Genomic DNA, 15979 nt, shown 5'->3' on the forward strand with positions numbered 1-15979 from the left:
ATGTTTCAGCTCTATCTCAGAGCTTGTTTAGACTATTTTTGCAGTTTGGGTTGAGAATTCCATTCTATGATCAAGGTTGTATGGGGGTGGAGAATTCTTGTTAGGAGGATAAGATGAGTTGATCTATCTTCTTTCAAATTGCGTGACTCATGCAAGGAATCCATAAATCAAACATCCCTAAACTAACTAAAAAATGGTCTTATTTGTAACTTCGGGCAGACGAGGAAGAAGAAGATGGAGGGAAATGGCGTCGTCGTGTTTTGCCTTAAACGTTTGTCTGCATAGTTTTTGCTAGGCTTTCGCGATGTTGTTAGTAGTGTTTAAATAAGTAGTGATTTATCATACTATCATAAATAGTGATTCTAAGATACGTGTTACCTTGCAACAACCATTGAAACAACAATAATGAAAAAGAGATGAAAAACAAGAACAGCACTTGTAACTCTTTAAGCACTGTCCACAAGCATATATATACTCTGTGAGTGTATACTGAACCATTTGGGAACCGACAAAACTGTAATACTAGAAAACTATATATTGGTGGTATTAACAGGCTTAAGATTAATCTAAACACTCAAAGAAAATCAATAGTAGTTTTAGATCACTGAATTACATTATTTAGCAAACTGCTTGATGAAGGTGAACTCTGTTCACTTAACCATGGGTCCTGCACTGAAACTGGTGAATTATTCCTCACCATCTCCATTGAGTTAAAGCTGCCGGCTGGGGCTGGCAGCACAAGCAGCCCTCTGCTCTCCAATCCGGCCTTCTTAACCGTCATGCTTAGAGGCTTTTCGCTTAGATTGGATGAAGAAGAGCAAGAAGATACATCTGATGAAGCTGTACTATATTTTTCTTCTGAAAGTTCCCATCTACTAGTCCTGATTCTTTCTAATTCTGCAGCCACTTCCATCATTGAAGGCCTCATGTCCCTGTGAAATGCAAGGCATCTGAATGCCATCTCGGCCACCTTATGCACTGCAGAAAGAGTCCAAGCATCGCTATGCGGCTCAAGGAAAGGGTCTATAATCTCATCTAGGCGCCCCTTCCCTATCCGCTCAATGGCAAGAGCAGCCAAGTTCACCTCATCTTGAGGCCGACAAAAGTCCACCACTTTCAATGCTGTAATGATCTCAACAAGAACCACACCAAAGCTATAAACATCGCTTTTATCAGACAGATGAAAACACTGGTGGTACTGAGGATCAAGGTAGCCTGGAGTCCCTTGGGGAGCAGTTGAAATGTGGGATATTTCAGTCATCCCAAGCCTAGAAAGACCAAAATCTGCAACTTTGGATTTGAAGTCATAATCCAAGAGAATGTTGCTTGATTTGATGTCTCTGTGGTATATTGGGGGGTTGATAGCAGAGTGGAGATGGGCTATGGCCTGAGCAGTTTCAGAAGCAATGGTGAGGCGAACTTGCCAGGGAAGTCCATCTCCTCTCTCTCTCTGTAAATGCTGACATAAAGTTCCATTGGGCATGAACTCATACACCAGAATCTGCTCACCATATTCGATGGAGCAACCCAAGAGGCGGACGAGATTCGGATGGCTGACGGATGAAAGGAGCTTGATCTCATTCATCACTTGCTCAATGCTCTCAGTATCTCTATGTTTGATCCTTTTGATGGCAACCCAATCTTCACTACCGTGGAGTTTTCCTGCATAAACAGTTCCATAAGCTCCAGTTCCCAGCCTTTGTTTATCAGAGAAGCTATTTGTGGCTTTCTCGATTTCTTTGTAGCCGTAGATTGGAATGCTGCAGTTGCCAGTAGCTTCAGTTAGACGCCGTTTTGCACTGTGTCTGGCTTTCGATTTGGAGCGTCGCCGTATGCAACAGCACACTAGACCCACAGCGATCATTATAACAGCTCCAGTTACAACGCCTGAGAAACGAGATTTCAAAATGCATTATTCTATTTTTTTCTTTTTTTCGTTTGAAGGCCAATCTCAGGCTATATTGCAAAAGAATGCTCCCAATGGTAAACAATATAAATTAAATTACTAAATTAATTATTTTTTATTACTTTAAGTTTTTGAGACATGTGACAATTTAATATAGTATTATAATAAAAGTCTTGTGTTCGAACATTTTCTTTGTTATTCACCTCCCACGTAAAGGTGATTTCACGTGTAGGGTTTCATTTAATAAGTAAGATTTATTTAATTTGCAACATTTTCTGCCCGGTAATTCTAGTGCTAGATTAATCACTCTAGTGCTATAACTTTGAAAATGTTAGAGATGGTAGTTTATATTGTGAATGAAAAAGTAACAATGATCTCTTGTATAAAGGCCACATGGACGAAGCAGAGTAGAGACACGATATATAAGTTGTAACATTTTTTTTTTTTTTTTTGGGCATAGTGAACAATTTGCCAATGGCTCCTATGAAGGTAAGGATACCGCAGGATCAAGTAAATTCTTTGTGTATTGTTTTCTCTTCCTTTCTTTTAACTTCCCACTAAATCACACAATTCAACAACAAAACTTATGCCACCGTTCCTCAATTAAAAAAAAGAGCAATTACCTCCAATTAAAGTAGCCACTCTAGTCGTTCCTCCACATTTGCCAGACATGTACCTTTCTGCGTTGCACACCGAAGAAACTGTTTATGTAGCAAAAATCATAGATTCAATTAGTAGAGCTAACAATTCTTGCTGTGTATATATATTGATAGATAATAACATTCTTATACGTACAACATTTCTTTATTAAATTGAATGAGAAACTTATTCCCACTTGGTCTTGGTTCAACAAATAGGACCTTCTCATTTTTGCCCGTTTGGTGAAAGTTGTAAACAGTACTCTTGAGAGAGCTATGGTGGACCAAACCAGAATATCTCATTGATTTTTTTTGATTTTTTATTTTTCGTTCAATGAATTATTTGTTGAACACACTGGTTTTGCTTATTGGAAGAAGCACCAGATTTTCGTAATGTTTGACAATAACCTACCTAACCACAACCCTTTTTCAGCTCGAGTAATTCCTTGTTTGTTCAACAATTTCAACCCATACATATCTCAGGTTTGACAAATGAACCTTCCTTGCTATCTCTCACTTAATGCCCGGAGTCTCAAACATCCATACCCCACAAAAGAGTTGTCTATGGGCTCTCTCGCCTATGACGTACAATGGTACAGAAATTTAGATAACTTAAAAAAGAAAGTTACAAAATTTACTTTTTTGAACAATTTAAGACGTGGTATTTACCTGTTTGAAACACGTGAACCCTCAAGCCTCTAATTCATTATCTTAGACTGTCTAAATTTTTATAAAATTCGAGCAAGTTAATCTTATAAAATTGCGAAGAATTTAATAATACACCAAAAGTCAATCAGGAGATGCATTAGGTAAAACTACCCACTTCTCTGTATGATAAGTAGGCCTATCCCTTGGTCGTACAAGACAAAAATTACAAGGAAAAAAAGGTTGGGTCCTCGACCAAATGATTAAGGAAAATTGGACCCTGGGAGGCTGGGACTAGTTGATTAGGTTGACTGGACTGTCCGAAATGATGAAATTGAGTAGTATCCAACAAGTTATGGATCACGACTCACCCTTTTTCGGGTCATGCTGGGGTCAGCAACGCGTACTTTTTTTATGCCTAAAGTTGGCATCTCATGATTTTATCACGGCACCCTAAGAAGTCCCAATACTTTACGTGTTTCCTTTAATTATTCAGTAACCATACTTATAGTCATTTAATTTTTTTAAAAAAATATCTAGAAGCTTTTAATGTGAAAACAAAAATACAAACAACAAAAAAAAATATATTAATATGTGATTGTAGAGTGAAATAGTGATGCAATGTTGAGCCAGGTGAGCAAGTTGTAAAAGATGTATAGACTCGTTTGATAACCTTTTTTTTTTTTATGGTAGCTTTTGACCAAAAAAATATTAATGAGCATTTCAAAATTCAAAACACTCATAATTATTTCCTTTATGTCACTTCTCAGCAAAAAAAGTAAAAAGAAAGTGGTCAAAAATTTTCTTCAAACCAATCAAGAGAAAATATTTTCCAATCTATGTAAAATAGTGTTAAATGTCTATAAATATTTAAAAAATACGTTAAATTTTTAATCTCATTAATAACAGTTTATTAACTTAGACTCAATTTAATGTGCCTTTTAAATATTTATAAACACTCAGCACTATTTTATATGGGTTGGAGAATATTTCCTCCAAATAATTTCTATCCAAAAGAAAAACACTAAACATTTTGTCAAATGAACCTTATTATGACTTTCCTAAAAGAACTATATTCGTAGTATTCATAACAATTTTTTAATTAATTTGGAGGAAATTATTTTAATTTAATATATTAAATTGATGTATGTTTTTAGATCTTGCATTTTTTTTTCAAAATAGATGTGAGAATTACAAGATTTAAGGATATAAATGCTAGTGTATATTAAAAATACATTAAGATTTATATTTTTTTAAAATATATGTCAATTTAATAAATTGACATTTTGGAGAGAAAAAAAAAAATCCTTCCAAATATAAATGACTTAAATACATTTTGTTTTTCTATTATTTTCAGTATTCTAAGCTTCTAATTCTTGAAATTAATTAAATTGAAGAAGATCGTGCAAAGAGGACCATGGGGAAAAGTCAAATCCAGATTACACACTTGTTGACTAAAGCAAGCTGTACCTTAATTCCCGGAGCTAATTATTGCAATAATGACAATCATGGTCTGGCATAATCTTTATCCCCTAACGAACAATTAAAATAATATTCATTTAAAAAAAAAAAAAAAAAAATTCCGAGTAACGGGACTAACCTTTTCGGCAACCCGTGCCGGCCCGATATCCATCGCCTTCATATCCATCACCGCACCGGCACCGAAAACTTTGCCGTCCAGTGGTCGGGGACACAAGTTGGGTACAATTGCCACTGTCAGAACACTGATCACACCCTCCGTCAAGCCACCACCCCAGCTCAACCACCTGAACCTCCAGCGACAAGGCCGAGTCGTTGAACGATTCGGCCGAAATCGACGAAACAAAGTGCCGGCAGTTCCTCTTAGTCACCTTGTGATAGTCCATGAAAGCACGCCTTTTCTCCTCCGTGTAGCAACTTATGTTATTGGTGTTGGTGTTATTCTCTTCGCAATCATTCGACTCGAAGTGGGTCTGGACGACGATATTGGCCGGCAACGTGCAGGGCGGCATGAACTCGGAGCAATTCTGCAAGAGAATAGCGTTCCGGGACGTGGGCGCGTAGTTGTCGGTGAAGAGGTTGCGGAGCGTTTGAACGGAACGGTTGCACTTGGCGGTGATGGTGAGCGTTACGGTGTCTGGGTGTACGAATTGGACGGGGAACTCGCTGATGAAGACGGTGCTGTTTGTGCAGTTAAGGCGGATCCCGCAGGCGGAAGAGAAGCCGAAGGGGTGCGGGAGGGTCTTGGAGCCGCATGATCGGTTGCAGGACTCGGCGCGTGCTGCGACGAGTAGCGAAAGGACACCGATGAGTGCGAGGAGAAATACCAGAACTGGGTTTTCTCTAGTCATGGAATTGGAGAAAGAAAATGGGGTTGTGGGATGAGATCGAGTAGATGGATTTGGTCCCTGTGGAGTGTGGAATTCAGAGAAAGAGGGTTACCCCGCTTGTGGGTTCTACTTCTACAGCAAAATTTCATGAACCGGCGGTGGTTTGATATTTTGATTTGGAAGAGAATAAACATGAAAGATGAATAAAAATGAAAGGGGTCTATCAATGACGAGAGAGAGAGACATATTAGTTTGGTCTCTTCACACTTTTCTTTGTCCTTTTCATACTTTTCTGTTGTTTCACGAAACGAAATATATGCCTTGTTTATGAATAATGCTGTCAAAATGGTCCTCAGCTGTTTTGGTGAGCTAAATCACCGAAAATTTAATTAATAAAAAATTATCTCCACTAAGTTTAATAAAATGGTCATTTTTATTTGGTGAGTAAATACTATTTACCTGTTCACTCATCCCAACAATAAAAATAATAAAATTTCTTTTCTCTCTCCATCGATCTTTCTCTTTTCACATTCAACCCAAATGTTCATTTCCTCTTGGATGACAGTCCGGGAAAAAAATATATTAAAAATATGAATATTACAAAAAGACAAATATTTAAAAATATAACTGTGAGGATAAGTTGAATATTAACAAATACAAATTTTTAAAAATAAGACCAATATTTAAAAATATGGCCATTAAGAAAAAGTTAACCATTCAAAAATATAAAGGTTAGAGAAAGAATAAAAGATTTGTTGAAAAATAATATTTAAATAGAATAGTGAAAGTTAATAACTAAAATGATGAGATTGGAGTACTATAAAAAAATTTATAATTACAAAAGAAATGATTGGGGTCAATATTTTTCAGAGAAATGCTAGAGAGCCAAACAAATGAACCCAGAAAAATTTTCAAATTGACGTGGTAAGGATTTTTAAATTTAAAAAAAAAAAATGCAATTCTCTCTCTCTTGCTTGCCACGTCAGTTTAAAAAAAAATTTGGGTTTATTTGTTTGGCTCCCTAGCATTCCCCTATTTTTCTCATCTCATTTTACAAATCAACTATTAGATTTTTAGACTCCACATAAGTTAATGGTGGACTGCACAAATCTAATGGTTGATCTATTAAATTTATATGAGAATATGAAGAAAAAAAAAAATATAGGTAAATTATTTCTCTAGTAAATTAAAAGAAAAAATGTAATTTTTAACTATTTTAGTTAATAAAATTTGGTGAGTCTACTGAAAATGTTCCTCGTGTTTTAAGTTGTTTATAATGTCGATTACTTTAAAAAAGATATAAATATAAATATAATGTCAATGCAATAATGTGATAAATACTTACCGGTATGAAGTATTAGGAGTAAATTACTTGTTCTCTAAAAAAAATGGTAAATTAGTTGTTAATATTGACTAATTAATTAAAGAGATACCTCTTAGACCAATTGAGAGCTCCTGAATTAAGGCCTTCTAGATCATTTTGGTTTTTTCTATGGTTTGGTCGTAGTTTCACCCACTACCATAGTGCTTCGCCTTTGGTAATCATTACTCATGAGTTCTACGACCAGTTTATGATGACCCTGACGTCCTATTCCATCTCTCTAATATGGCAACTGGGATAAACAATATTAGGAAAGAAAATCAAACTTAGTCATTAATTTTTGTTAGGGTTATCTCTCATCGGTTGTGGAAGGGGCTGGTAGTCAGTTTATTAGTGTGAGGAAAAGCATCACCTCTTGAGTTAGCTTTTAGGGTTGACATAGGCTCAAGAGCACCCAACACTGATATCAGGTTTACCAACAAATCTCTGCCCAATAGTTCATGGGAGAAATAGATTATCGCTGCTCCGACCTAGGGCTCAATATGTGAGGGGGAGATTGTTGGGGTTATCCTACATTGGTTGTGAAAGGGGCCGTCACTGCTCCGACCTATGGCCCGATGTGTGAAGGGGAGATTGTTTGAGTTATTCTACATCGGTTGTGGTAGGGGCTGGTGGTCACTTTATAAGTGTGAGGGAAAGCCTCACCTCTTGAGCTAACTTTTGGGGTTGAGATAGGTTGAAGACCATCCAACAATTTTGACTCTATTTTAATTGAATAATGCTTGGGAGCACCATTTAAAAAAAAAAATTATTCGGAAAAAAAAAATTGCGTTTAATATTTAAGGTGTGTTTGACATTGCGATTTTATAGACAAAAAGTGTGATTTTAAACCAAATTGCAAAAAATGAATTGTTTTAGATTGCGTTTTTAAAAATTGTGATTTAAAAACACACAATTTTTAAATGCTAAACTGTAATTTTAAAGGTCAAACGTTGATTTTGCTAAATGCTTAACTGCGTTTTTAAAAATTACTTTTTCAAATTGTACATTTTAAAATCGTTATTTTAAAATTGTACCTTTTGAAATCGCAAACTCAAACATACTCTTATTCTTTTACATTATTATTTTGTCATTCCTCATCACTTTTAAAAATATATAACACTTAATTACCACATCAATCAGTAAACAATTGAATTTATTTGTTAAATTTTATTGTTTAATTATTCAAATATGTAGACTCTCACGAGAATTTCTAAAGGTAAAAAATTATAGTATTCAAACATTTTTCATTGTCATAAGACAGATTCCCTCATGTACGTAGTTCCATTATTTTTTTTGACTAATTAAGAATAAAAATGAAAAGGAAGGTCCTTAAGTGGTTTTTGTAAGATTGAATTAAAAGAAAAACGAGCCACTCCTCTCAATTTCACAGATCACCATCATGGTGGATCCAATATATATCTAGGCTCTGACATTAAATCAAATACCCATTGTCAAAGACGATTAATTTTTATCCCAAGCCCAAGAAAAATTATTAAATAAAAAAAAAAAAAGTTGATTATTTAAAATTCCGATAGAAAAGTTTGTCAATCTTTTACACCGAAAGCACATCCTAAACGACATGGAATGGTTGAAAGAAAACTCCAAAATACACAGAAGAATAAAAGTCTATGTTTTGGATTTTATGATTCCATAAATTTAGTAAGTCAATAATTTTTCCTTTCTTTAATTTTTTTTTCTAAGCTGTCAAATATTATTTTCTTTAATTTATTTCCTAAGCAATATATTAAATATTCCTTTCGTTTTCAAGTACCAATTACTACGAAATTACAAGGGGCAGCTTGATCTGAACCTTTTTTTGTCCCATTGCACAATATAACAAATTTCCCGTGATAATTGGACTTGATATTATTGATGGCTGCCTTACGACAGACGGCATTGGGACATTAATTTTATGTATTCACTTTGACCCTCCTGCCGAATTTTGAACAGGATCTTCAAAGTGAAGAATTTTATAGTATTTAATGGTACATAAGTTGTTTATGTGATCTTCAAAATAACGTTTTAATAAAATCGTAGTTCAACTTTTATAATCACACGTTTTTCAAACACACCCCTTTTACGTTGTTTTTCAAGAATCCAGCTTACATGCTGTTATTAAAATAATAGCATGTATGCTGTAGTTTAATCAACGGTTAATATTGAATCTTAAAGTTGACTTATTTTTAAAAGTTTTTAATATGAGAGAGAAAATAAAGAGAGATTTTGAGAGATTCAATATTGACCATTGATTAAACTACAACATACACGCTGATGCTGTTATTTTAGTCGAATTCCTTTTTCAAATGCACTGAGAGAAACTTAATTTTCACAATTTTATTTGAAGGCCAGCCCACGTTGACCTACGAAATCGTAAGGCTAAATGGACTTTAAATCAATGGTGTTAAAACTCGGTAGTATTTTCAATTAGAAAATAATATGTTTAAAATTTAACTCTATGTTGATGTGGAGATGTATGGGATAAATTAGGCAAAACTTGTATCATTTGAGAAAAATAAAAGAAAGAACTCTAGGACAATAAAATGAGAAGTGTTTACAACCTTGTTTCATAAGTGTAAATTCCTTCAAATGCATCTTAACGCAATGTGAGCTATAACTATTTTTTAGTAGATAAATGTTTGGTTTCATTCTTCTATGCATCTTTTATCCATTTCCATACAAAAAAAAATATACAAATCCACCACTGAATCTATAGGACGCACCCCACAAACTTAACGGTGGATTTTCCAAAAATGCAGATATACTACCAACTGTTATCCATTCAAAAAAAAAAAAAAAAAAATCGGACAAATAGGAAATGTTCATCTTCGAGGTATATATATATATATTTGATGATCAATTATTGAAGGTGTATGGTCAATCGATTATAGAGACATCCAAACAAACTAAAATAGACGAGGCTTGAATGTTAGGTGTGAACACAAAAAAGTATAGGATTGTTTTTTTTGGATGCAATCCAATTTCTCTATTTATGAGTTAAAATATGGGTGAGGGTGACTTGCAATTCTTAAAAGTGTGAATGCACATTTAAATGAACAGTTAATATTTTGTCACGAGGCAAAAAGAATTACAAGAAATAGTTTTATTTAAAAAAATAGTTGGATCACTCAAGATTTTTGGAGTGGTTGACCACCGCCGAGGAATGGTAAGCCAACTCTCATAAGCCTTGAGAGGTGGTCCAGTCACCCTTTTAGATATTGATTGAAAAAGCCATTTCTTACAATCTCTCTTAATAAAAAACTATTTTATGAAATGTGCGCCATACAATTCTTAATTTTCTCACATAATATAGGGAGCTCATTGCACTCAGTCCCTATCCTTATCGAAATATGATCCTTAAATATAAGATTAGTTATATTTAGTAAACTCTCATACAACTGGATGACGTGGCGGTTAAAATAACCATTTAATCAGCAATTTTTTTTTTTTTTATAAGTGCTTATCTAATGACTAATTTTTATTATCATGCCATGTAGTTGTATGGTAATTGTACATTATTATTATTATTATTATTATTATTATTATTTGAAAAAATATAGATGAGTTTAGAAACAACAATAAAACTGAAATTACACGTTTTTATTTGTCAAACTCTACCAAGGAAGATATTCACCACTATCAAGTGGGAGATCTAGCAATGACTATAAATGTGTTGGAAAATTGTCAATTGAATTGGTAATAGTGACTTAGTTAGCTATATTGCGATCACACTGATTCGCACTCATATCGATCGTTTGTGGTAGTTACAGTTATCAAAAGGGTTGAGAAGACCAAAAGCATTAGAGATAATGAGGATGATTCTTCAATTTGTGGTAAGGTGCGGGTTTTTGGTTTGCGGAATAAATTTATGGAATAGAATGACTATTCCTATGAAATAATCATTCTTTTGTTTAGTAATGGTGTATTAGAGTATCGTCACTTTAAAATAAAAGTTTTGTTAAAATTTAGTTAGTATAACCCTTAAATAATATTTAATTAAAGTAGAGTTGCTAAAGATGCTCGAACAATGAATGTTTATTCCTATGAGAATCACTAATCCCTTATACACATGAATAATTATTCCTCTAAAAAATGAGAGGACTAACTATTCTTTAAGGAAGGTAATACATTTTACACAAACACCCATGTTTTATTTTAAACTTAAAAAAAAAAAATATAAAAATTAAAGTGGGTGGCCAACCACCCCCTGGCATCTCGGGATGGCTATGGCCACCCCCGATGCTTCGTTGATTTTCAGGGGTGGTCGGCCACCCACTATTTTTTAGGTTTTTATTTTTTATTTTCTAATATGAATTGAAATAATAATAATAATAATAATAATAATAATAATGTGGGGGGGTTTTCAATAATTTTGATTAAATTCTAGTTATAGCAAGTGTGTTGTTAAAGAATCTCCCTCAAAGAGTAGGTGGTGACAATATAGTGCTTTGACTAAATTTACCATCCGGAAGACTGTAAAAACTTCTCATAGAGTTGTACAATAATCTGCTAAATAGCATTATCATTATCCTAAATATAACGGGTGCCAAACAACATGCTTTGACAAACTCGTTAATTGCACAACACAATCAGGGAGAATCGTGATTGTGTAGAAACTTCTCAGTTTCAATATTGTTTGGGCCCCATTAGGTGATGTTATTCCACACAAAGGAGGTAAGATAATTGAAATTAATGGATAACTAATTATTATTATTATTTTGGCAAGTAAATCAGGAAACTAAACAGTCGGAGGAGGGGTCTCCTTAGTCAAAAGAGAAGATTCTCACTTTAAGGCAAAGATTTCATTCTTTCAACTCAAATGTTATAAAGCAAATCCAGTAACTTCTCACGGCTTTTTGGTCACCATCTTTCAAACTAAAACTTGTGATAGAATTAACCCTTCCACCACAGATTTTTGGGTTTTCTTTTCTGTATGCACTCTACTTAATTTACACGTTGAAAACAGTCGAGCCGATGGGGAAGCCGAGGCCAACCCTGGCCCAACCCAAGCCCAATCCATATGTCTCTCTAGTCTCTACACAAGTTCACAATTGGGCCTTCAAGAGCAGCAAACGGTCAAACTAATTAACATTAAGAAAACAAAACAAAAGAATAATTTCAACGCTTAATTAAACAGCAAAATAACCATCTAGCGTTTTATTTAAATACACACTGCTCTGTAGATATACATCAGATCTAGTGGTACCTACTACAAGCAGCTGCTAAGGTGCGGCAAAGGCGTCGTCAACCCACTTCTTCTCCGGGACCGAGACCTGTTCAGGTTTCTCCGAGAACGGGGAGCCGAGCAGAGCTTTCAGAGTGGCCTTCACCTTGTTCACGCGCTTACGTTGACGGAAGCGCCGAAGAACCACTTCTTTGTCCAGGGTTTGGGCGGGGTGCATGGGTTTTATGTAGAGGTGGCTTGTGACAGGGTTTTGGGTTTTCGGGTCTTGTTGATCGACGGCGATCATGTTCTCGTCCTTTGAGTCCACACTACTGGGTTGGCTTTTGGATACCATGGAAGACATTTTTGCAAGGAATTGAAAGCTGGTCAAGAGTTTTATGTGGGTGTGGGGTGCTTTATAAAGAAAAGATATGAGAGCTTGTGAGGTTATTTATAGAGCTAGCGCAGGATTTGGACATGTGAGAATTGAGATATGCTAAAAACCCGGTCAGAAGGGCTCTGCAAACAGCAATTCCCCCTGGCCCTCGAGGTTTTGGCCATTTCGAAGGGCTTGAGGGGCAGGTCGGTGGGGTGATACTCGAGGTGGAGGGCACATTGGGAAATGAAAAAAAAAATCAGCAGCAAATATCCATACTTTCTGACGTGGTCGGTATTTGTAATTTTTTTTTTTTGGTCTTTTAAATCACACTGAAATACTTTTGTCTGGTAAATTGTGCACGCTAAAAAAGCTAAAGTGGTCTGTTAATGGTGGTTCCCCGAATAATGCGCCATGTGCCACTTCTAAGTATTGGATTCCAATTAATTGAATCTAACGTAACCAAAAATATTAAACAAATATAGGATAGAAAGGAGAGAGGATTAGAATGCACAACACACACACACACACACACACACACACACACACACACACACACACATATATATATATATATATATATATATATATGTGTAGAGAGAGAGTAATGATAAACATTACGACGGGTGTGTGTGACTGTTCATGTACGTTCGGCTGATTTAATATTATTTTAATATTTTAATTAAAACAAAATTTGGCCGAGCGTGTATGACTGTTCATGTACGTCCGGCGTGATGTGAATCATCACTCATATATATATATATATATATATATATATATATATATATTGTGGAAATGCTTAGTGTTTTCTTAGTGTTCTCTCAATTATGATATGCCTTTTAAAATAACTAATAGATTAAAAATCAGTAATGATTCAACGGTAATTTTAAAAGCAGTTGGAAAAACACTAGGATAATACCTAATATTTCTCATATTTTTTAGGCATTGGCTTGACCGTATCTTACAAGTAGTTTTCCTTTTGGGCGGAATCTCGTTAGTGTTGATTAGTGATTCTCTGTGTAAGAATCAAGATATAGATAGTCTAAAGCAGAAGGATAAAGTTTTCCACTGTCGGAGAAATTTCCTCCTAGCTACTGTATTAAACGGATATATGTTTTAAAATATAAGAATTATATGCTTTTTGAACATTTATAAGTTTAATAAACATAGTTTAAATTATTTTTTAGAAAAAAAAAACATTTCTCCAACGCAAAATTGAATTAGGACCACATTTTGGGCCTATAGGCGACACCAGCCCGTCATTTGAAGTCGGACCTCCAAACCCATGTTTTAGTTGGTCCGGGTGCACCAAGGCCTATATAAGGTCCAAATCCAAGTGTTTATTTGGTTGGTGGACGTCAAGGCCTATAGCAAAAGGCATGGGTAGATGGGCATTGGGAATGAACAACTTTAGCCCAAGAGACAAAATTATGGAAGCATAAAAAGTAGATCACACATGCATAATGGGCATTATCTGCTCGTTAATTAATCCAAAATTCTAGCAGCTTGCGAGGGAATTGAGATTTGATGCACCTAAGCATGAAAGTACTCATATGAGTCATCTGTCTGAACAGATATTCTGTATTCGAATAGTTTAAAATATGCTCGAATATGTACGCCTGTAAAGAGTTTTCTTACAATTAATTATCGGAATAATCAATAATCCCTTGCAAGGTCATCCAATTAATTAGCCACTTCAAAGGAAAGCAGCATATATAATAAAAGCTTTGGAACATTACTCAAGAGTGCCTGCCTCGACAAAATTACTTTTGTTTCTGTTTTTTCCTCTTTCTTTTAGGCTGTGGCCTAATGAAAGGGAATTCAATCCTAAATTCTTAGTACATACGTACGTCCATTTCATGGAAATATAATGCTGGACATTTTTTCAAATCCTCTGCTTGGTTGCCGAGAAAAAGAAAGGCCCCTTTTTCTCTCTTCTTTTTACTACAACAATAATGACTCAATTATTGAAGATTATAACAAAAAATGGATAGTTTTCCAGATCTGGGTATCCCAGATATGATGCAACCATGCAAGGCCAACAAGCCAAGTGTCCCAAGCTGATTTTAATGAAATTAATTAAGCATTTTTAGTTACCCGATTAAAAAAAAACGTGCATCCATATATGCATGCACTTAGAACAGATGCACACAATTATATAATCACGACCATTATCGTGTTGGTGTTACAAGCAGATTTGAAAGTAGTATATATAAAAATCAATAGCTACACGTAATTTGCTTATAATGTAGTCTGGCTTCAGTCATTCAGTGATGACCAATGTAGTATGCTTATGTCATGTACCCAAATGAAAATAAAACAAAATAAAATCACACCCATTGTTTTAGCTTATCAAATGCAGAAAATTCTTCTCAAATATCAATTATGGAGATGAATTTCAAGATGTGCCCCCACCACTAGTACATTTTTTTTAAAAAAAAACCAAACCACATGCAAAACTCTTTTAAAAATAACTAAACACAAACTCATTTTTTTTTCAAGTGTTAATGTTGCTTGTTACATTTCAAAAAGTGATAATTGGTGTGGTGGATGTCCGCCAATGGTGGCATCGACCACTGTATATATGACGGCACCACCCATGGAGCTAGACTAGCTCCGGCACTCTTTTCTTCATTTTTTTTTTTTTTTTTCAAAAAATCTTCTCAAAATTTTATCAAATGAGTTTCCTTATCATGAGAAAACCTCTGAATTGATGAAATTATTTAGCTAAATTACCAGTGGCCTCAATGCTGAAAATATATAAAATTATTTAGCTACAATTCTACAAAGATTTGCTGACCTAAAAGAAAAAGATCTATATATGCATTTTAGAATTTTGGCACTTAGATAATTATTGAAATTATCCTGACTTGCACTTGGCAGCGTCATGCTAACAGACTTTTACGCAGTGCGGGGCACGTGTCAGTGAAACACCGACTGCTGAATGATCCTAAGTGACCGACAAAAAACTCAATCCTCGGACCTGGTACGTGGCGGCTGAGCAGCATGTCTTGGGACTTGTTCTTAAACCTGGCACAGTTTCGTTGGCGGTTCTATGAACTACGACGATTTTTGGATATTTTTGCCGAAGATTTGCACCACCTTTGGCTACACAAGAGATTCTTGAAGGGAAAAGGGGGGAAGAAAAACAAGAGTGGGAAAGAAATTGAGAAAAAAAGAAGAAGAGAAAGAAACATGATAGGAGTGAAGGAAAAATACATGATTTTTTATATTGTACAAATGTCTCTCATCTGGATTTTCAATTTTAATAATTGTTAATTTCAATTCAAAACCAATAAAAAGATTTTGATTTCCCAATAAGAGTCTCCATGCTTATGAAGATCAAGAGTAAGGACCAACTTTGAGATAGTGAGCTTGAACTTGAAGCATTGTTTAGGAACCCACAAGCATGAAAATATCTCCACTATCTTCCAAATCTTTTGTCTTGGAAACAAAAGATTTCTTCTGCTTTTGAAAGTGATCTTTTGTTTCCAAGACTTTCAAAAGCAAAAGAAATCTTTTCTTTTGTTTTAGAAAGTGATCGAGTGGTCTTCAAGGGGTAGCTTAATTGGCTGTGGACC

The 15979-nt window shown here is 34.9% G+C and overlaps 1 protein-coding gene across 1 annotated transcript; it reads right to left on the bottom strand.

The window, feature by feature from the left end:
• Positions 1–417: 417 nt before the first annotated feature.
• LOC132185341 (wall-associated receptor kinase-like 14) lies at positions 418–5767 on the bottom strand. The gene is made up of 3 exons (XM_059599127.2): positions 4790–5767; positions 2530–2607; positions 418–1887 (listed from the first exon to the last, which is right to left on the bottom strand). The coding sequence occupies exons 1-3, from the start codon at positions 5517–5519 to the stop codon at positions 602–604; spliced, it is 2094 nt and encodes a 697-aa protein (XP_059455110.2). The 5' UTR covers positions 5520–5767; the 3' UTR covers positions 418–601.
• Positions 5768–15979: the final 10212 nt, after the last annotated feature.

Source organism: Corylus avellana, chromosome 7, assembly GCF_965113065.1.
Source record: "Corylus avellana chromosome 7, dhCorAvel1.hap1.2, whole genome shotgun sequence".
Lineage (NCBI taxonomy): Eukaryota > Viridiplantae > Streptophyta > Magnoliopsida > Fagales > Betulaceae > Corylus > Corylus avellana.